General features: G+C 37.6%; 1 protein-coding gene across 2 annotated transcripts in view; it reads left to right on the forward strand.

Moving 5' to 3' along the window:
* Positions 1-1,753: 1,753 nt before the first annotated feature.
* GLRA1 (glycine receptor alpha 1) overlaps positions 1,754-24,284 on the forward strand; it is a gene marked incomplete at its 5' end in the record, with an annotated part of 82,558 nt that continues 60,027 nt past the window's right edge. For both annotated transcript variants that reach the window (XM_083354358.1, XM_083354359.1), the window contains one exon: positions 1,754-1,809. In XM_083354358.1, the coding sequence (XP_083210484.1) occupies positions 1,754-1,809 (56 nt within the window). The remainder of the gene's footprint in view (positions 1,810-24,284) is intronic.

The raw sequence follows: 24,284 nt of genomic DNA on the forward strand, positions 1-24,284 counted from the left end.
TCGGCAAACTTGTTTGATTTTCATGCTCTTCTCAGACTCAAGTGCTCTAAAAGAAAAATTAGAAATTTTTATCGCCCACCTTTTTTTTTTTAAAAAAAAAGTGTCTCTTGGATTTGGATAAACCGCCTGTTTTTCAGAAAATTGATATTGAGAAATGAAAGATGGTCACATTCAGCGCGGGTGAAGCAGAACTGACAAGCTCTTTCTTACCTCTCTTTCTCTCTGTGTGTAATTGAGCAACTCCGTTCAGGGGAAAACCAGCGGGAAAGACGACAAGGAAAACGGGGGGAGGGGGGAGAGAAGGAAGGAAGGAAGCAAAGAAAGACTGGGAACGCGCGCGCGCGGTTCTGCGGCTACCGGCTCAGCGTTCCTCTTTTCCTAGGTCGGGGACCCGTTACGGAAAAAAGAGAGGGGGAGATACTTTAAAACAGCGTTTCCCAACCTTAGGAACTTGAAGATGCGTGGACTTCAACTCCCAGAATTCCCCAGCCAGCTGGCTGGGGAATTCTGGGAGTTGAAGTCCACGCATCTTCAAGTTCCTAAGGTTGGGAAACGCTGCTTTAAAAGACGCCGATTTCCAAAAGTGACCAAAAAAAAAAAAAAAACCACCGGCACTTTAACGGTTAACTCCCTTCTCTGAATAATAAGCGTTTGATCCAAGCACAACAAAAGGTGGCTTTTCAAGCTCACTGGCCAATGAGAAGAAACAGTGGGCGGAGCCAGGATGCTCCAGGGGTTGGCTTACGGTGGGGTTTTCTTCGTGGTGTTTTTTTTTTTTTTTAAAGAAGCTTGTCCTCTCCCCCTCCCTCGTAGCCCCCTCCTTCTCCTCCTCCTCCTCCTCCTCCTGCTTAGTTTAATAAATGAATGCAGCAGGAAAGTCTGGAGGATCCCGCGAATTCTGCCGAGGAGAAGATAGGACGAGGCGGAAAATGGACCTGGTTGAGAAGCAATGGGGAGACTTTGCGCTTTTCCTGGCTTGCCGACCGTAATGGGGAATCGAAGCCCGCGAAACTTACCCTTAGCTCCCTTCCCCGCTTTAGTCATGAGCAATGGGACACCCTCCCTGCAGCAATAATAACTTACTCGCGTGGGATAGATCCCTGGAGGAAGAAATCAAGGGCACCAGAAACATCGACCAGCGGAAAAACAACGTTGCCGGAACAATGCAGCAAAATGCGGAGGATCGCGAATCCCTTTGGATATAACTGAGGGGATAACCCTAAAAGACCGAGGAGATTAGCCTCTGGGTTTCTTCCCTCCCTCCCCCCCCCCCCACATGGCCAATTTATTCTCGTGGCATTCTGCATGGTCCAGACGCCCGGTGGGAGCGCTGGGGTTCCGCTGAAAAAAAAAAAGGGAGCTCTTCTCTTCTTTGCAGGAATCTGGCCGCTTCAGCAAGGCTGTTTTAACCCGGAGAGCAGCGCGGGAGTTTAGAGGCCAATTCTTTTTTTTTTTTTTCCCTCCAAGGTGCTAGTACGTGGGGGAGGGGGGGCTGTTTGCTGTCCAGGGTCCTGAATTCCCAGCGCCTCGTCGGTCCGAGCTCAGCGTCTTCCTCTTGCCCTGGCGTCTCTAACTACAAGGATTGTATAGAACATTAACAAAGAGGAAATTTCCACCATTTTACTCAGTCTGGCATTTATTTATTATTATTATTATTATTACTATTATTACTCTTATTACTATTCTTATTTTGTTGCTAAGTGCCAATTTATTGTGCTGGCTTGTGGACTACAAATCCATCCGCTCTGAAAAAATGTGTAACCTCAATGCATTTGGAGTCTACCTTTGGGAGACCGTAGTATTCTTCAGGTAGGCTTTTTCCTAAACCACTCAGCTAGGGGTGTCTGGGTATTGGAAATGCTATGCTGGATTTGGTACGCTTGCCTCAGTTGAGCTCTGTTTGCCAAAACATTTCCGGTCTCTTTTGGGATTCTCTCTTCGTATCTTTCGTTCAGCTTGTTTATTTGTTCGTTGGAGTTATATGTTTTGTTTGCTTCTAATTATTTAATTCCGAATAGAAGGAGTTTTGACAGCTTTATGAGTTACTCGTTGTAATTAGCACTGCATTCTCTGCTTGAAACCGCAGTGCTGAAAACATCAGATAGTCAGACTGGTAAGAAAGCGACAACTAGCGGTGGCAGCAAGCATTGCACGTATCTACCACAAACGAAATCTTTCTCTTTCTGCCTTAAAGCATAGAGTTGCTGGGGGAACAGGGCTGATCGTTATGTTAAAAAGTTTGGATTATGCTTTAGTCATCTATTTATAATGACACTTTTAAAAATAATTCCTTTGTCTCCGGAGAATTGCTATAATTGCTCCAAAAAACAAGTTGTACTGGCTCACTACAACAAATTTTTCACTTTTCAGAAACTTATACAACTCCTCTATGCCTACTTAGAATTAAGCCCCTTTTATTGCCATAGAAATGCATAGAAAGCAGAGAAATGCATAGAAGATTGAAATCTCTGCATGTTTCTGATTAATCTGTTAATTATATATGATAAAACTGGCAGTAGTGCCACATGGTTGTCTCAGAAGTTCCTGTTAAAGACACAGGGAGAAGGCAAAGTTACTGTACGGGAATGAATATTATAATCTTATATTATGGAAATGAGAGGTGTCATCAGCTGGCATTTCGGAACCTATATTTATTTCACAGACTGCAAGCTTCATCAATCTTACAAATCATTTGTTCTGCATGACTGGAACATTTCATCTTCCATGTGTTTTAGAAGTGCAAAACCTGGTTGTTTGATGAATGCTGAATCACTGTATATATCTGAGTACATAGATAAACTACCCATTAACTAATACAAATTTTTTTTTACAAAAAACGTCCTTCCTTCTCCCTTAGTTTTTGAAAATTAATAAATTTTGTTCCAGTAATGTCAAGATCGTGCTTCCCCAATTTTCTAATATAAAATATTTTATATCTCAAGTAAAAAGTATATTGGTCATATAAGGAATCACTTTATTTTAAAAATCCTCATTACTGAAGGATACACATATAGCATAAATTCTGCACTCAGTGTCATACTGAAGTACTAACTACTTCAATAAGCTTTCAAGTGGCTTATGTATAGAGTGCAGTCTTAGTTCACAACAAATATGTCTTTTGCTTTCACGCCAATTCTCCAAATTTTAATTGCTAGCCTTTTCTTTGATCCTGACAATTCAAATCTCCATACAGGATAGTGAACAAATATTATTGGGATGCAGGTAACTTATGGTCAGTTTTAGGGCATATAATTATATATTAATATAGTTTTGATATTAAAATACCTAAAAGCATATTTTAAAATGCTGTCAACTAAGTATTAGCAGGGATTTTATCTTGTGGCAAATACTTTATTTACCAGTCAACAGAAAAGCAGAAAAAACAACATGCAGTTTATATCTCTTCATTTTATTGACATATAAATTGCCTATCTTTTCTATGGAACACATACGTGAAGAAGACTCATTTCAAAAATATCTGATAACAGATATTTGTTATCGTCCTTGAGCATTTTTGGTACCAGTGGTTACATTTTCCTATACCCCATATTTCGCCTAAACGCATATATACACATGCAACAACTTTAATGTTACTATGCTGCATAGAAACCAGGCCTTTCAGTCATGTCTGTATTGGTGCTTTCCCAATAGTCATCCTGACATAAGAAATTTGAAGCAAAAATTTCCAGAAGCAACAAAGAGTCCTCTAAAGAAAACATTGCCAGTTTTCAACATGTTGCTTGTTTGTCACCAAACATTCCAAACCTATGTTTTATTCACAAATCACTTTTGATATTTTAGAATACTGGATTAAAAGAGATTTTGGAAATAATATGCGCTCTGGAAAGATACTAAACATGCAATTAAGTCAGTAATCCAATTGCCCATAATGGAATAGAAATATGTACTTAATTAAAAGCACTGGATGATTTTTCAAAGCAGTTATTTAAGGTTGGAGTAAACATCAGTATCATTACAGTACATAGTCTGTGCAAAATAAAAATAAAAGAGGGATGGGGAAATGCATCCGTAAATTACGTGAAAAAAGAAATCCAAGCTTGTGGTTAAACATAAGACCTTCTGATAAGCTATTACATTAACTAAATTAACAGGGACAAATAACATCTGGTTGTGACTGCAAATATTATGACATTCCCAATATATTTGTTTGCATTTTATTCAGAGCACTTCTGAAATAATTTGCAGTTTACTCACAAGTGCCATTTAAATGAAACAATATATAATCAGTTTACATACCAATCTGTGTTGGCTTTTAAAGCTTGAAACAGTTCCAACATATACTTATAGAATGGATTGCTGAGGTTAAAAAAGAAAGGAAATAAACCAATTAATTTAGTTTGGATAAATCATTAGGTTTGTCTACCAACAAGACAGAAGAGCTTTGCTTTATTCTGTCTTTAAATGCAGTTTGTTAAAGATAGTAAATACAAGGTTGAAATATATTACTGTATATGTGGATAGATATGCATATATCTCTCTGTGTGTGTATGTATGTATGTATGTGAATACACACACAAATACACACACACACACATAAAAATAGAAATAAATATAAATATAAATTCTGTTCTGTTTCTTCATTTAAGAAACAAGTCCACAAGGTGCATAGGGAAGAATGAACAAGTTTTTATAGATATAGCCATCATTTTAAAGTTGGCAATATTTTCCAAATCTGCTGAGTTCTCAAAATTTTCAAAAATTATAGCAAAGCATAATTGGAAACTAACATCTAAGCCGTAGTTTTACAGGGCTACTTTATTGGATATAACTTGGCATGTGCCTGCATGAAAATAATTACCATTTTTGAGCAGGTTTTAGTCAATTTAACTGGATTTGATTTAAACCTGCCTTCTGAGGCTGAAATAAAGTAAGTATAACTTTTCTAAAATTAGTTTGATAGCTAGATAAATTGACAAAACTAGGATTACAAAAAAGGTATTATCTGGGGCTATGTTGTACTTCACTTTTTAAATCAGGCTTTCTTTGGGCAGGGGAGAGGAAATTGTGTTAACTAGAATGGTAGTGAAGTTTGTCAGGTTAAAATATTGAAACGTTCTGGTAGCTTGATGAATGTGTTCAATACGTTCATTACCAGTTAGTATTTTTCTATATCCGATCAGTTTCTATTGCAAAAACATGATATAATGGGGATGGGAGGAAATGTACATTTTTTTAGTTGTCTTTGACAAGCAAGTTAGAGTAGCAATGTTTCATCCCCTATTTTTAAAAAAAATGAATATTTTTTTAAAAAAAAGCTGGAGTCACAAAAATATGATATTGGATCGCAAAATTGAAAAGGGAGATTCCATTTCAAATTTCTAATCTTTTCACTTTTCCTCTGCAATGCCAGATAACACTGGAGTGAACGGGTGTGCTTCACTCTAAAAACTGTAACTTTTGTCAGAAGGCTATTTTGAACATTTTAGGCATTTGTAGAAGTAGCCATTTCTGTTCCAAAATGTGATATCCCTTCATGATGGATGAAGTTGGCTGTCATGACCTTGTGATCAAAGTCCCACTCTTTTTTTCATATGTGTGTAACTGCCATCTTGACATAGATGCCCAATGCCCATTTTTCATACTAGAATCCCCTTTGCATTGATTAATAGCATGAAATAATAACATAATGTGTAAAGACCTTCATTTTCTTTTTTTAAAATAAACTTTTATGGATAATATGCACCACACTGGTAACGAAAATAATGTATATATTTTAAGAATCATTTGTATAACTTAACAGAACAGCAGTACAACAATACCTTGACTGATAACAGGCAACATCGTTGCCTTGGCTTCTTCTCACAGGATTCATCAGCAAAACTTTTAAGAACCCCTTTAACATTTTTCGGACAATCCAAGAAAACAAATTCAAAAAATTCTTCAAACCAAGTTTGGGAATGCAATTATCCCTAGATGGCCAAATTAATCACAAAGCATCATGGCAAGCTTCACATAACTATAACATATTTCTGTTTCAATTCTTGTTCAGTTTCTGACAGATATAAAACCTGCCAACCAATTCACTGAAAACGTTCCCTGAAAATCTCCCTTTTTTTTCTCACAGTCATTTTACTGGCTCAAGGATACTTACAGGCCTAACCCTGCACTGCAATCCAAATTTTGGCACCAAGAACTAAGTAAATGATAGCTCTTCTTGGGGAATTGTTCTTAGTTAAATATTTGTCATTCCAAAGCAAATGTCCAAAGCACCTTTATAAGAGGTAATGGCAATTTAGAAATAAAAAATAAGGATTTCTGCTCCATCTTACTGCATGGTACATCAAAAATTAAAATAATAGATATTGAGGCAAATGCTAATTTTTGAAGCATCACTATAAAGTCATATATTTGTTCAGATCTTTTACCATACAAAATAACCTTAAATGAACATTCCAGCAAGCTTCAATTTGTAGATTTTTCAAGTTAGAGAATTAAACCTTTAGCCATATGTATAGTTCGGTGAGAATATGTCCAGTTAGATTTACAGGCCTTGATTTGTGCTAGGAGTGAAAGTTTAACTGCTTTTAATGATCGAATATACTTTATTCCTTAGCTGTATTTGCTTTCATGGCAAACCAGTAATTATAATTGAAAAAGTTTTATTTCCCAAGGTATGCTAAATAATAAAGCAAATAGAATTTTATGTATGCTTATTTGGAAATTAACTTCCAAGCATTCTAGGACTGGAACATAATTTGTATGCTAGCTGTGATTCAAGGATTCTAGACAAATTACCATTATAATGTGCCGGGAAAAGTATAAATGGACCATGTATGTAATTTGTATTATAGGATACCTCAATAATTACTTTTTATTCTATTTTCTGAAATTCAGTTAGATGTAAGTCTATAGCTGCTGGACATTTTACATATATCTGCAATGAGAAACCAGCATTTGCAAGGCAAACACGACAAAAAAGCATACTAAAGATTATTATCACTGAGCACATTTAATTGACTTTATTTTCCATATAATATTCATAGTTATGTTGAGCATTCATAACTGTAGAACTGTACATGTATAGAGAATTTGCATTAAAATGTATCAACATGCTACTTCACTGAAAATTTATATAAACCACCATTTTCCAAAGATCTGCTGTGCACCTATTGGTGCCTGCATCTATATACATTATTTGTGATATTATTAGAAGTCATGTCTTGGAAAATGAGTATTCTTAAGACAAACTAATCACTGAATATTTGGCTTTCAGGGAATTCTAGACTTTAGTGTGTCTTGCTCTCCTGAAGCTTGAGCACTAAACTTCATCCCATATATTTATGTTGTTTTTATTATCTCACCAGCAAATATTAACAAAGTCCTGTATGTGCTGCCTCCAAAAACAATGTCTTATGAAAAAAAACACAGCAGCTTTATAATTACAGAAAATAAGCCAAAAACGTATCTAATACTGTTGACTAAAACATTTGAATATTGTGAAAATTAAGACTATGCCCACATATTCAACCCATACCAGAATTTTCTTCTCCAAAATTACAGCAATAATATATTCTGGAAAAGTGTAATAGAGAAGGAAGGAAAATGTTCTTTACTAATGCATAGCAAACTGTGTTATGTACAGCACAAGCAGTTACTTGTTCAGGATTTTGCACTGGGTAAGCTGCTCACATAATGCTAAAGTGTTACAGCATGTAAATATGTTGTTATCTTGGCAGCAAGTAAAACTGCTTTGGTGCAAAGGCATCTTGTTTGAAAACAAATGCTCCATGCTTTGCAAATCTCTTTACAACACAAAGGTTCTGCATTTGTAGAACCTCAGAAATCTGGAATGTGTGTCTGTCTTTCCAGACAAACAGACATGTCATCCATCTCGTTCTCAGAAAAGGGATGGAAAAAATGGTAAGCATATGCTGATATGAAGATCATCACATATAAGGACAGTAGTTTTTGCAGTGCCATTCATCATTGCCTGGTGCCTTGAGATGAAAACTGGAAGCAGCAGCCCAAAATGCACAGAAATCAAATTAATCTCTCCCAGGGCAAAACACGCTCCACATATTATTATTATTATTATTATTATTATTATTATTATTATTATTATTATTATTATTGTTGTTGTTGTTGTTGTTGTTGTTGTTGTTGTTTGTTGTTGTTTGTTGTTGTTGTTGTATTAATAACACAGCTTTGAAATACGGGCACAAATTTACCCTCATTTTGTAATCAAGATAGTTATGAATGTATTTAATTGAACACATTTCAGCTACATTTTAGTTGCACTTTCATTGCACTATATTTGTTTATAGTTTTACATTTGTGCATTTTTGTCGATATTCTTAGTTATATTTATTATGCTTAGATGGAAAGATGGGTTACAAAAGTAAAAAAAAAGGAAGAAAGCAAATGGGAAATTGTGATTGTTGTGTCCTGCCCAACAGTGGTTCTTATGTTTTTTCTTATAAATGCCCCCCTCTAGTTACTGTGGGAATATAAATGTAAGTGTTGCTACAGAAACCACTATTCACTCCATTACTCCAAAGGGGAAAAAGAGGTTAGATGAGAACATTTGCACAAGGGGAAACTGACTCCATCTTGGAAGAAGAAGTAATGCATTTTGAGGTAGTATTTTAGATGTATTTTAGATGAAAACTTTAGGATCGCATTGCTTTCTCTAGCCTGATGTCAAGATGCTTCAGCATATTTAATATATTAAATAAATAAATCAAACTAGAACTCATGTTGCTGGATTTTTCGGGTCAAACATAAAATCAGTTCCCTGTTCAAATTTCACTCCTTTTTTTTGCCAAAAGTTGTGGCAGATATACACATTAAATCAGATCTCTGAAATTTTAAGGCCTGTTAAGGCCTTTTACAATGGGACCTCTTACAATTGCAGGTGGAGGAAATTGGAAAAAAAACTTTGAAAGTATCAAGGAAAAATTCAATAACAAAATCAAGAGCTTCTTTCATATATCTTCAAGTGGCTTTGTTTTTAGTCCTTATTTTTTTTAAAAAAATAGGCATGTCCATCACTTTAGGCGTCTTGTTTTCTTCTGCACTTCTCCCTCATCAGTGGACTTAAGTGGGTGCTGCCATAGCACCCAAGTTGTAGTAAGGGGACAGAGAAAGAATGTTGTCAGGAACAAACATTTTACTTCAAATTAAGTTCAAGAAAGACATTCTATTGTGAACACTGGGAAAGAATTTAAAAGGATTGTTCCATTCCGTCAAGATGGCTCAGTGGGTTGGGAACATAAATCAATGAGTTCACACATTCACATTTGTGTTTTTGTTTTGTTTATTTTGTCCCATCAGTTGCTGAGACCATTTATTTAAAGCACACAAAACATCATTAAATCACTGCCTGATGAATAATTATGTGGGTTCTTCTGTGTTGTACAGTCTAACATTAATCAAATATGAATACAATATTACCATAAAATAAACAGTATATGACTTATTTCAAGGATATGTGACAGGATGAATTGGACACCAAAGCAGTTGTATTTGTTATGTGATTTCATAAAGTCAAAAACAAAGATTATGCATGCCAGAAATGATGTCTGTTCAATATAGATTGAAATATAGATAAAATCCACAGTTTAGAAAAAGTAGGACTCTCTTCCAACTTTAACAAATGATTATACCCCCCCACATTCATTTTAAAAATCTATTACAAGCTGCCACATTCATGTGGCTATGTTATTAAAATGAAGATATACAGTCATAATAATATCAGATAAGTAAAGGGAGGGAATCGTATGTTCACACCAGAATACAGTCAGTGAAATTCTTGCTGTTGATTTGAGTGACTGCAGTTCTCAGAATTTGCAGCAGTGAACAAATATTTGCAAATAACTGCAAATATTTCATATTTCAGCTACCCTGATTCCCCCGCCAGAAATGGCCAATGCATGTGGATGGTCACAGTTTAGGAAAATCTACAGTAACAAATATGCTGGATTATCCAAAAATGATATACTGTAAAATAATAGCAATACAGGACTTCACTTAATAGTGCCTTCCTATACATTGTGTTTTAAAAGTGATCCATCTCCTACTTTGGGGAAAATTCATAGTAAAGACAAGCCCACTATGCTTCATATATACAACCTTCTTTGGCATAAGTTTCTTTTAAATCTATCAGACATGTCAAAAACAAACCAGAAAAGCAATCATTGGTTGTTTGGCCAATTCCCAGCTCATTTTTCTTTCCTCTTTTAGCACCTCTAAAGCTTGTAAATAGCATAAAATTAAATCAGGAATAAGCCAGGAAATCAGGAATGTAATCCTGTTCATACATTTTGCTAAGCCACCACTGCAGTTAGTAAGCCAGCAGCAAATTGGGTTTAAAACAAATGTTTACTATCTTAAAACAAACTAAGGTTTGTTCTCTGATGCTGTTCACACATCATGCTGAGCCAGAAAAAAGCTATTGTATAGGTTCAGTGTAATGTTACAGAACAGTGATTGCCTATATAATTTTGGGCTCTCTCCTCTGGAAAGCCACTGATAGGAAGCTTGATTACTAAAGTTCATTTTTCATTATATATTTTTAAAGGAAGAGTTATATAATGCATAGTTTTCAAAGGGTAAAATTCAAAGTGGATTCCCATCCACGGTGATACTAAAAAGCAAGACAAGAAAAAAAATAGCTTGAGTTCAAGTAAAAACTGCATAAAGGGGAACATTTCTACACTAAGCAAACATGTAATATAGCACAGTTTCTAATTAATGCCATGGTCAGTTGCATCCTATCAAGGTGATGACAGCCGAGCTCTCCCCGTATGGGCATGTTCATTAGAGAAATGAGAGAACAGCCAGGTGGCAACAACACTTAAGGTGATGTGGGACAGAGGGGACATCATTAATTATGGGCCTGGGATTTGGAAAAGACAGGCTCCACTATCAGGCTGTTCAGAGCACTTGGTAGCAAGAGGCTTGCTCCTATGAAAAGGCTTTTTTTCCCCCCAGCCCTATGATAGTAAGTCCTCTTTGGATCATCTGGCCTCTGTTACTACTGCTGCTGCTGCTTGCCTAAATGGGTTTGGGCTCTTTTATGGGTTTCCAAGAAGCTTTAGCAGGAAGGAGGTGATGGGTGATGGGAGGCTCCATTGGCACAAGCCACTTGCTGCAGCCTGAAGCAGAGTGCTTCGTGATCTTCTCTTCCAGGGCTTCGGTTTTGTAATGGTTTCCTGCTGCAACAGCAGCAATTCCAGTTCCAGGCAAGGACAATTTGACATCTGCCATCAGAGAGAGCTTGTCCTCTCCTTCTGCCTTTGGCGTGCATGGCCAGGATGTCATGCCATGACGGGACAGCTGCACAGCATCTTCCTTGGGGGCCCTAGTGTTTTTGTTTTTTCCAACAGAGCCCTTTTCTCAAACACACAAAGACTTCGTCTGGTGCCTGTTTCGGCTGACAAACAGCTGCAGTCAGCTGAAGCAGGAAAGGAAGTTAGCTAGTGTCATTTCGTTATGTGCATTCTAGTGATGCTCAGGGTGTAGATTCGGCAAATGAGCTGTCTAAACCATAAATGTAAAGTAATGCCCCATCATAGATTGATCCATGGTAAAAGCATCCTACCTGTGGGGTTTTTTTAAGGGGGAGCCTGTGCCATTTTGGGACTGCAGATTATTATTTATGTGATATTCCTGTGCATTTCCTTCCTCCTTGCAGGTCATTTATCTTCAGTCCCCGCCATCTGTAAACTGACATCATCTCTTTATGCTTCATACAGAATTCAGCATCATGCCTCCTCAAGGTCTTTAACTTCAGGACTAAATATATTGGCTCAGGCATCCATAAACCCCTGAAATAAGAGTCAGCAAATATGACTTCCAAATCCCTTCTTTTCGGGATTTACATCTGTGAAATACTTTTATTTTTTCCTGTTTGATTCAAAAGCATATAGAATTTTCTCTAGACACGTGCATTTTGTGTGTGTGTGTGTGTGTGTGTGTTTGTGTGTTAAAACTGTGGGAACACAAATAGAGGGAACTTAGTTCAGATGCAAAAAAATTCCTTTATAATTAGAGATGGCTATTAAATTCAAAGGCAGCACAACACCCCAAAGTATTTAAAAATCTGCCTGGCTTGTTTTTAACTGAATTACATAGAAATACAGGCAATCCTGTCTATTTTAATATTTAACCTCTTATTCAAAAAACTATGCATGTTAAAGTGATGATGATGAAGATGATGATGATGATGATGATGATGATGATGATGATGTTGCAGAAGCCAAACTAGGTCTGAAGAAATGCTAATACAAAATGTAGAAACCACACCCTGGAGAAGGTTTGAGTGGACACTAGCCCTTGCTTCAAGTTGTATACAAAATGGTTTATGCAGAAGCCACCAAAGATTAAAGCTGTCAGTTATTTGAAAATATTGAATTAAAATGCAGAGAAGATGTAAGGATTATGCAGGATGGGCTCAAGTTTTTAGATAAAAAAGGATAGGCAGGGGAAGGAAGAAAAAATAATAATCTGACAAGCATAAGTGAATTAGGAGAAAAATAAGAGAAAACATATGTTCGATAGGAAGAGAGGAGGAAGGGAGAGGAGACTTAAAAACCAAAGCAGCTGCAAATATTTTGAGATCAAGATAGCCAAGACTGTCGGATATTATTTTATTTCAAAGAGGGAAACAGATTCCTTTCTTTTCACCCAGAAATAAGGCAGGTTGCCCATTCAGATATATTAATACAGCCTCCCTCCATGTTTTTTTTTTTAACCTGGTTTTATTCTTCACAGAAATTTCCTCAGAGACGATCAGAATGCTGGTGTTTTAACATCACTTTAAAGCCACTTTACCAACAAATGTGATACAGATCTCTCCCTAGAGCATTATGATCTCTCTTGTAATTGTGTGATTCTCCCTCTGGCTAGAATATGTATTTCTGAACTTATTTTGCATCTCATTAGTCTGGAACTTCCATCATTTATTATGTCAAAGTTCTTCATGTCAGCTTCTTCTAACCTGGTGTTTTTATGAGTCAGGACCATCATCTCAAGATAGCCATGCTACCCAGTAATACTTCGATCCAAGCTATATAAATGCATCTGGAAGTAACTAAGTTGAAGGAAAGCTGCTATGTTGGCTATGATCTATGATTTCATCTTTTGCAGTCTTAACCTCTTGAAAATTGCACTTCTACATGGTAGATTAGCATTTAAGGTGTCCAAACACAGGTCTCTGTTGGAATGGAGAGGTTTAAAAGAGCCTTGGTGGAGCAGTGGGCTAATGCCTCCTTAAGTAACACCAGCTGCCTGCAATTAGTGCAGGTTCGAGTCCCACCAGGCTCAAGGTTGACACAGCCTTCCATCCTTCCGAGGTAGGTAAAATGAGGACCCAGATTGTTGGGGGCAATAATGTAATAATGCCACTTAGGGGAGGCCCGAAAGCCCTAATAAGTAGGCATATACATAGAATGAAGGCTATTGCTAAGCACATTGATTTGTTCTTTATATTGTAAGCCGCCCTGAGTCTTCGGAGAAGGGCAGGATATAAATGGGATTAAATAATAATAATTCATTTTATTAATAATTGCCATAACTTTGAAAGAAGAGCCATATAATTTACTCAGGGTTGTAAAAAAGTTGGAATAATGGCAAGACACTAAGATGGCTACACTACTGACCTCCGTAGATTCTTCCATATATATTCATATTTAGTTGGCATTCATGGAAAAGCTTTATTGAACTAAACAAACCACTAGGATTACATAAGCTGCAGCAGCTATATGTATAACCTCCTCAAGCAAACACCTCTTGGTCAGCAGCTTTGCAGTGTCCTTTTGTGTTCTCACTGTCTTCATGTGAAAATAACTTGCACAGACAAACAGGCCATAAGTATGCTTAAGGTCAGAGCAGTAGGCATCTTGATTTGTTGCTGGATTATTTCTGAATTTATCTCTCTCTGGGAAGAAGGAATAGCTAGTTGGGACTTGAAATATTGCAGTGATCAGTAATCCTGGTAAAGAGATATTTGCTGACAGTGAAGACTATACAGCATCTTTGCATCGTTCATCTCATCTCCCATAGCTCAGGTCTATTTGTAGACATGAATATACTGAAGAAAGGGAATCCTGAATTTTTGCTTTTTATATGCCTGATTAATCTTCTACTAGAAGAATAACTTATTTATCTGATCACTTTGTGATTTATTCAGCTGTCAAAAAATAGCTACTCTATTCAAAACAACCACTGCCTAGATTCTGGCACGTACATTGGCATGTATAGGACAAGAGAATGATATGCCAAATACAGTGGCATCTACTGTTTAATTTATAAGTGAAGTATAATTTTAGTTGATATTAGTCATCTAGTGGAAGAACCTCATCCACAGACTGTAATAAAAATAGAGCATTTTAATATACAATGCCAAAATCATTCAGATAATGACAATCAGTATTTCCAATTTAGAAATATTAGCTTCTGTACATACAATGCCTGGACATACAATTTGCAAAGCATATTTTTCATACCTCCATACAACAAATTCATAGTTCCTGGAAAAGCATACGAATGCAATTTATATTCATAAATTTTCTTTCTTTTTTTCTTTTTTTAAAGGTATACAGTAAAAATATTGTGTTGGAATATAGTATTTGCCAACTTTGACCCTGTGGATTCCAGATTAAAATTTAGGGTTTTTTCAGTAACAGTGCATTAAGTCAATACTATGTCACAGAACATGAAAATCCCAAGTTCTGTTAGTTACCTAAAAATGTTTGAGGGAGGTGAGGAATCTATCCATTCTCAGCTGACAGAAATAACCATGATTATCCATTAAATTAATATAGAGTCATAGAATTCCCAGGCACCACACAAGGGTCATTGAGACCAGTGGTTTATAATTTCAACAAGTTTAAGAGGTGAAGACTTCAATTCCCCAGAATTCCCCAGGCATCAAATCTATATCCTTGCTTGGTGGATGAATCCATCATCCCAGATAAATTGTCTAGCCTCCACTTAAACACCTCCAGTGAAGAGTAGAAGTCTACTTTCTCTGTAGATAATTTTTCCCCCTGCTTTCCAGAAATGTCTCTTACAGTTAGGAGTTTTTCAGCTTGAATCTGCTCTTCTGTCTTTTGAATCCATTATCCGTGTGTTCTGGATTGTGAAACAATAGTCTCAAACCTCTTCTGTCCCAGTGTTTGCACCTATTCATATCTCTGTTCAAGTCATCTACCCAATTCCTTCATTCCCTCTTTCTTAGATCATTGTTATTCAGTATAGGGCCTGACCTACAGAGAAATATTTCTTCCAATGATATGGAAACTATAGTTGTAATGCTGCCTAAAACTACATTTGTTTTTGTTTGTTTGTCTGTTTGTGCAATCGTACTACACCTCTGACACATACTCAGTTTGTAAAATGACTGTACCAAGATTGTTTTAAAGATAGAGCCAAGCACAAGCTTGCTGTAGTGCAGGCATGTCAAACTGCCGGCCTGTGGGCCGGATGCATCATACTGAAACCGTGGCCACCCCATTGCCAGCAATGGGGGGAAAGTTGCTATACGTCGCATGTCATGTGACGTTGCGAGTTTGACATGCCTGCTGTAGTGGTTAAGGCACCACTCTAGCCTAGAAACTGAGAGTCCAATGTGAAGCACAAAGTCAGCTGGGTGACTTTGGGCAAATCACTCTCAGTCCTAGGAAGGAGAATATGGCAAATGTGAAAACTGCAGCGCTTGTCCAGTGATTCAGCCTGATTCAAAGGAACAAAACAAAACAAAAAGTGAAGCCTGGGCACTTGATTTCTTTTAATTTCTTAATATTTTGGATTAATTTTTTTTGGGATCATTTAATTCCATTATTTTCAGCTCATTTCTCTAACGTATTAAGATTATTTTGAATCTTACTTCTCTCTTCTATTTAGAAGACAGATTTAGATATCCTATCTGATTTGGTATCTGTAAATTTTTGTAAGCCATCTCTTTGTATGTTGATCAGCACTTCTTCGGGGCTGTCAGGGCTCAGTGGAAGTGCCAGGATCAGTGCCGAGCTCCAGCTGGAGCCTCAGGTGAGAATCTTGTGGTATCTTACTCACTCTACAATCAACTAATTTGCTGATATCAACATATATTATGTCCCAACAGTCCAGAATCTATGGAAATTAATTTGACATAGGATTAATCTGGCAGCAGGCCAAAAGACAACTTGCCTTAGCAATAAAATGCTTTTGTCCTGCTATCTTTAATTTCTACCTGAAAATAATAGCTTCAGGCCTATCTGAAAATATTCGAAGCCTCACACTTAGAGAATTTCCTATAGATCAAAAACCTCAGACTCTCTAAAACATTAGCGGCATCCAATAAAATAGCATTGCATACATTTATAAAAATGTATATGATTTGCATGTGGATGCTATTGACTTTTATCTCAGCAAAAAACATTTTTTTTCAAAAATCTTTAGAAGAAAAGAGGGGGGGGGACCTAAAACGTCTAGGGTGAGTTGAATCTTTCAACTTTGAATATTTCATTCTTATTGTCATCATTTTTACATAGAACCAGATTGTAGAAAGACCACAAGCAAAGTGATTTCTTTAGTTCTTTAATCTGTTCTAATGGAGGAATTTGATAGCTGTGCTAAAGACTGTCAACTATTCTGACCGTTCTTATATTAACTTTTTAATACATGCATTTGGACTTCCTTACAACTTTTGCTTTGTATGTTTCTAATATATATTCACACACAATTGTTGGCATGATCAACAAGAGCCTTGGTGGAGCAGTGGGCTAATGCCTCCTTAAGTAACACCAGCTGCCTGCAATCAGTGCAGGTTCGCATCCCACCAGGCTCAAGGTTGACTCAGCCTTCCATCCTTCCGAGGTAGGTAAAATGAGGACCCAGATTGTTGGGGGCAATTAAGCTGACTTTGTAATAATGCCGCTTGGGGGGTGTATGAAAGCCCTAATAATCAGGCATATACATAGAATGAAGGCTACTGCTAAGCTTGTAAGCCGCCCTGAGTCTTCGGAGAAGGGCGGGATATAAATGGAATTAAAAAAAAAAATAATGATCCAGTCAAATTCTTGAATCAGTTTCTTATCTCTGAAATTACAGATGTGATGGACTTCAAGTCCCAGAATTCCCAGTTAGCACGTTTAACACTTCTAGAGGCCACCAGACCTAGAAAGACTATTCTGAATAATTGATTTATTATAGGCAATTCTCTTACCTAATCAGAAAACACAACTAAACTTGTGTTTACATGTTGCACCCAAATAAAAAATGCTTTAGCTTTTACCTTTACTAAAAACAACACAAAGTAACTGAGTATTGAGGTAAATTCATCTTACCCTATTCCTGCTTAAGTTGCAAACAAAATATCAAATTGATCAGAAATTATGCTAACCTATTAAGCAAGGTGGAAGGAACTGGCTCTACCCACAACTGCCAAAACTAAGAAAAATTCACATAAAAAGGAGCTAGTACTCATCTAACCATCTTCTCCAAAGTAATTGAAGTAATGACATTGAATCAGCCAATATGTCCACGTCTACTATGAGAATGTTTGAATTAAGTAGGAGTTTATGTGCCCATCTGTTTCTGAGCTTCCTTCCACACATCTCACGCTCCCGATAGCACAGAAGCTGGGCCAATAAGCAGTGATAATTTGGAGAAGTATGGAGCTCAATCCCACCACTCATATGGTAAGTACATTTGCCTAAATTAGGTTGAAATGTCTCCCCATTTCCCAATGGTATCAGATGCATCAGTTCAATGAGAACTAATTAGAATACATTACCTTTCACATTTTAAGATGCATTAAAAGGATCATACAGAAGAAAAACAAGTTCTTAAAAGACTTAAGAAATGTATGATCTTGTAGAACTTGCCAAGAATAGCAAGTGGATGCTGAGTATCCAACTGAGTCCAAAAGACTCGCAGTGCAAGATAGAAGAGGAGTCCTGATAATAAAACTAAAACCAGCAACCAATATGCACTCTGGTGGCACAGTGGTTAGAATGCAGTATTGTAGGCAAACTGCCCGTAGCATGGAGTTTGCTCCTAAAGGGTTTCAAAGTTGGCTCATCCTTCCATCCTTCTGAGGTTGGTAAAATGAGGGCCCAGATTATTGCGAAGCAATATGCTGACATTGTAAACTGCCCAGAGAGTGCTGTAGTACTATGGGGCGATATATAAACTTAAGAGCTATTGCTATGCACCTGTAGCATTACCCCCGCAGAGGCCGCCAAAGCCCAGGCCCTCCTAGCCCCCTCCCTCCTTCCTGTTACGCCCAGAAGCCACACTCTCAAGGCACTAGTCAAGTGTCCTTTTTAGCAGGAGCTCACGTGGGATGAAAGGGTAGCAGGCTCTCGTCGTCAACGTAGTTTACAGGAACAAAGATGACCAACCCCTAACTGTGGCAGTCGGTGTGTGACAATGTTCATCAACCCCCTGGAAGTCATGGCAATAATAGTCAATGGCTTGTAGCAGCCACTTGGAAAAACAAGGAGGGGGGAAGACCCTCTGGCTCCAGTAGAAAGCACCAGCAAAGATAGCCAGAGCTCCATGGCAGCAGCTCACCCCATGAGGGCAACTCTCCAAAACATCTTCAGCTTGCACAGGTGATAATAATCAAAGTTTGGATGACCACTGGTTTCCGAAATGATAGTGGCCAGCCTCTCCTTCTCTTCTCTCAGCACTCGTAGCCCCAGGTCTCCCATCCCGAATCCCCCCTCCCCTTCCCTTGTTCTCTAGTTAAAACTTAGATTTAAAACCCCAGCAAACTTTCTCTCTTCTCACTCTTACTCTTCCCTTTGCTTGGAATATTGCCCTTGCAAAAGAAAGCAATAAAACTCCACTTTTTCACTCTCTCTCTCTCTTTCCCTCTACTTCAGAGGAAAGGAATCACCTAAAAACTCCAAACTCCTCTTCAGCTTCCCGACAACAACAACCACATCACCCACCTTTCTCCTTCCCCCTTTCTTTCCTTTTGCCTGATCCACGCCCACCACACCCAAGCTGGCTGCAGCTGTCCGAGCCTCCCATTTCTCTCTCCAGTCAGGCTCCCACAAAGCCTTTCGGCCAGCCCCCACTACACACCCAAATCTGAATATTCATTTCTGAAACTGTGGCTGTTTGCAAGGAATATAAATCCTTCCATTTCTCACCATCCAAGTAGCTGAAGAAGCTACTTGGATGAGAAGCAAAACATCTTCAAAGAAAAACAAAAAAGTGCAGTTGCCTCTTGAAAAATCACCTTTGGGACATAACACCAAGTGGAAATAACAAACTCTTTGATAGTTAGAGGAAAGGTGACAGAGTGACAATGCTTCCCCAGGAAGATGCACCATTTCTCAACAAGAGAGTTGATATATTTAAAGAGGAGTAAACAAAAAGCACTTGTTGGAACCTAAAGGCGCTTTTTTCCAAAAGGCAACTGGTCTTCCTTGATTTTTCTTTGAAAATGTTTCGCTTTTCATTTTTCTTCATAAGTGAAGAAACTTCTTGGATGAGAAGGGAAATGCTTTCAAAGAAAAAAAACCAAGTAAGTCCAGTTCCCTTTTGGAAAAAGTACCTTTGGGACAACCATGACTTGGATGATTGAAAATCTCCATAGACACTTGTTCGAACAAGTTCTCCACTTTCTGGAGTCTTTCTAGTGGGGTCCACTTCTCTATTTATTAATCATACAATTTATAAGTATGGTGTTTCAATTAATTAATGCTCTCATGAGTAGGCATTGCACAGCAACCTGTCAGAGAGTATGACACATATTCTATTTCTTGTCAATGTCCACCATTTCTATTCTTTTTGTCAAACAAGGTGGATTATAACCCACTGGATTCCATTAGCTCATTAGCTGAAGCAGTTCCCCACTGTCCACACCTAAAAGATTCGCTGGATGGAACGATCATTAGAGTTTATATACCAAGAAAAAAAGGATCTATTACTAGGGCACCTGATTAATCAATTTAAAAAATCATATTAAAATGGGGCTTAAAGCCTTCTATGAAAAATAATATTAAGGTCTTAGAGCATTGTTGTATTATCATCCAACTATCATTGAAGCAATGTAAAATCTTGCCACATTTCTGTAATAATTATGGTTGGATGAATCTAGAAGGCATTGTGGTTACTTCCACACTAGTAGCTTATAGTATCTTCCTAGCCTAGCCTAGCCTAGCCTAGCCTAGCCTAGCCTAGCCTAGCCTAGCCTAGCCTAGCCTAGCCTAGCCTAGCATAGCCTAGCATAGCCTAGCATAGCCTAGCATAGCATAGCATAGCCATTATTAACATGAAATAAAGCTTGTCTGCATTACTGTTACTTTGGAAGAAATGTTTGTTGGGTAACTTTAGAAGATAGTATAAATTGTTAGTGCAAAATTGACTTATACGTCTCTAGCAGGAAAATGACCTTTAGGAACTTATCAAAGCACTGTAAAGTACTTGGACTTACACTGATTTTAGACAGGTGAAGCATGTGCTTACATCATTTTTCTGAAATCAAGGAACTGTAAAATGACTGATTTTTGTCCCTGGTTGTTGTTTTTTACATTTTTTCCCCCTGGTTATAGTTGCCGTTTATAAATTCGACCAGCTGGTAAACCTTCTATGCCTTCTTTATCATAAATACCTCTCGGCAATCAACCCAAGCTATACCTGTTAATGGAAAAGAAAATTTATTGACAATAACCATCATAATATCAAGTTATGTGAATTCAAGCTTGAAATGGATAGCTGAAAAATATAAGTGGGTTTCCTTCCATTATTTTTGTAATAGAAAAAAAAAGAAATAAATACTTGTTGTCTGCCCTAAACTGGTTCCTGGGCTATTAGATGATGCAATGTTATTACTTGCTTTTTCTAAAATGCAGTAGAGCTCACTATTTGCAGTAGGTATGGTATTTCTTGCATCTAACTTGTTCTTTAAAATGTTTTAAAATCATAAATGTTAGGCAAACATTTGGCTCACCTTTCCTGGATCTGTTTTTATCCTGATTAATTCTGTCTGATCAATTGTGCTAGCCTGAAAGTCCAGGGTCTTTTAGAGAGTTATCTAATAGACAGGCTATCTCTTGAGTCTCCTAGACAAGAGGATGAGACTAGGAAAAATAATGAATCCAGCATTTGCCTAAGGTTGGAAGGAACAGAGCAGTGTTCCTGTAATGCTGAAATGCCAGAAACTTGGGATTCTACAGCAACCTGAGTCATTTTTTTCTTCCAAAATAATTTAGAGTTAAGGCAGGACCATTACTGGAGCTGGCACATATTTTTTCCCCTCACAGTGCAGTTCACTAGATGTTCCTTGCTAGCTATCATGGTAAGAGTGCAGAAAGAAAAAGTATACAGTAGCTAGAGTCAGATTTGATCTTAGTAATTCAAATTCCAAGCCACGTACTATGCCATTTGAGGGGTGGGGGGAAGACTATTTGAATTGGACTCAGAAATGAATTCTTAGGCCAGGGAAGAGAGAAATGACTAGCATGATAATATATCCATAATCCCAGAGTAAATATTGATGTAATACTTACAACTGTAACTATCATTTCACAGGAATAATATCCTTCTCAAAAGACCTCCTGTTCCGGAAAATACATTAGCTCTCTTCTTGAAGCACGATAAGGCTTTTTCTTCTAATTTAAAGGCAAACCAATATTCTAAAGATTTGCGTCATACCCTCCAAAACCATCTTAATAGATAGACCCATAGCTTGCTAAGGGGATGCAGATGTTGGGGAGTGACATTCTGTCAAGCTGGAAATTATAATACAGTGGATATGCAAGGTGTGCAGTTTGTCCATCCATTGGCTACCTACCGTCTTGGCACATTGATCTCATAACTGCTATAGTGAGAAAGTGCACTCAGTTTGAGCAACTAATGATAGAGAAAGAGATAGAAAGGATGGACTTTTCCATATGTCTGGTGTTTAAATGGTTTCTATGTCATTCACATATACACAGTATATACATTAAAAAAAATAAAAAAAAATTCCTTTCTCGCCCTTATGGGTGATATGTGTCTTCCTCAATCTTGAGTCCTCTACCAAAGGCCTGGGACTTTAAGGGTTCTGCACAGTATCTTAGCTGTTTCCAGCACTGCACTGGACAGAGAAATCTAATGTCATTCCTGGGGTCTGTTGGAAGCACAGAAAGCATACATTTATTCCTGTTCTATTCCGCGGGCCAGGGGTGTCAAACTGCTGGCTCGCGGACTGGATGCATCATAGCAAATCCTCGCCCACCCCATTGACGGCAATTGCAAAAAAGTCACGATGCGTCACGACATGTCACGTGAGTTTGATACCCCTGCTCTAAGCCATGATTTATATCCTTCTGCCTTTAGTGAAAGAACAGTGTTTGCCTACAAGTATTGTAATCATGGTAACCCACACATGAGGACTGGGATTAAATAATGTTAATTTAAGGAGTTCCCACAATTTTTTTTATTGGCATAGGTTACATTTGACATTACAAAATTCAAACTATTAATTTAATAGTAAAGCTGAGTGCTTTGAACACGGCTGATTTTAATATCTTCCCAATCCAAACATTTTGCCTGCAAAGCTCTGCCCCAAATTCCACATGCGTCTATGGACACTGGTATATTTTACATAAGGTAGGCATAAATATAAATTCCACATTACTCACAGTACAGTATAAATCATTGGATCAACTGAAATGTGCTAGCCTACAACTAGAACTCCTCTCTAAAGACATGAGTTGTGCTTGCTGCAGATAAAGGTGGGCCACATGTAAGTGTCTTTACTATTCATGAGGAAATAGTTTGAATTCCTATACTGTTGGGAATTGCCTTTCTGTAGACTTTCCTTGCATGCTAAAAATCAGTGCTATACATACAGGAAGAAAAATATGTGCTCTTGTTTTGCTCTTTGCTTCATCTCCGGCATTCAGGATCTTTGGGCTGTCTTCTTTTTTAAAACAAACTCTTTATATTTTACTGCCTCATTCCCCATAGTCTTTCTATAGCCCATGGTTAATGAGAAGAAATCAGTATATTGCATTTTCTGGCATCTCATTGCTGAACTGGCAGGATTCTTTGGGCACCAACTCATTTGCTGTTAAATTGAATTTTTTTTCTCCTCCCAGCTCATTTCCATGCAGAATCTTTTTTGGAATACAGATTTAAAGCCCATTATTGATTTCCTTTCTCCCCATTTACCCCTGAGCTTATACCAATTTTTAAACTAACTACAGTATATTCCCCCAGACAGATCCAGAGAAGATAGTTGCTTTTTTAAAAAAATGCAAACACTTCCTTTATCCTTAATGAGCTTACAAATACAACATAGAATTTTCATTTATGTTCCAATGCACTTACACTTATTTTTTTCCCAAAATTAACCTTAACTCCTCAAAATTTAGAACAGATACCTTGCTTGAATCAGTATGGCATTTGTAGTTTTGTTTTGTGTGTGTGTGTGTGTGTGTGTGTGTGTGTAATCATATGTGGAATGACTTTGAGAGACAGGAGGAAGAGCTGCAGCCAGAGCAACAGTCAGATAAAATGGCCGCTTAGCCACCAGAAGGAATAGGGATGTAGCAAATGTCTCAGAAGGGATTGTTCCTAGTTTCTCCGGCTGTAAAGATGATGGGAGAGAAATGTACTTTCAGTCTTACAAGACTGATGTTAGCCTTGTGAAGCAGTCCAGACAAGAACTAGTTCTACTTTATTGTAAGGTTACATTACAGAGGTTTGCAAATCTGAAAGTATCTTTCTCTCCCAATCACCTTTATAGCCACAGAAATAAGTGAGAATCCTTTTGAAGCGTTTGTCACACCCCCATTCATTCAGTGGGCTAAGCTGCCTCTTATTCAACCATTGGACTGGCTCTGGCAATTCCCCCTGTCTCCAAAAGTTATTTCCATATACCATTATGGTGTGTGTGTGTGTGTGTGTGTGTGTGTGTGTGTGTGTGTGTGTGTATGTATGTGTGTGTATACGCACATGTGATATTTGTAGTTTATTTCTGATAAATGTATTACTCTAAGCAATGTGTATTACATGTATACACAGAGATTCTGCATTTTCTGAGTGACCAATATGTGTAGGAAAACTCTGGCCAGCAAGATAGACCTATGTGTCCCTGGGAGCTATGTATCCCTGTGTTCTCAGAGAACCATTGACCTGAAGTTTGAATATAGATTCCATGAAAGGTTATTGTTATTCTGTGACCATGAAAATATGTGTCTCCCAGGGCTTTTTTTCTCAAAGAACGCTCAGAACGGAGTTCCGGCACCTTTTTTGGATGGAACCTTGTAGGGTAGGCAAGGCGGGTTGTATGACATGTGTGAGTTCCGGCACCTTTTTCTTTTACAAAAAAA

This window comes from Vipera ursinii (assembly GCF_947247035.1).
Source record: "Vipera ursinii genome assembly, chromosome: 2".
NCBI classification, from domain to species: domain Eukaryota; kingdom Metazoa; phylum Chordata; class Lepidosauria; order Squamata; family Viperidae; genus Vipera; species Vipera ursinii.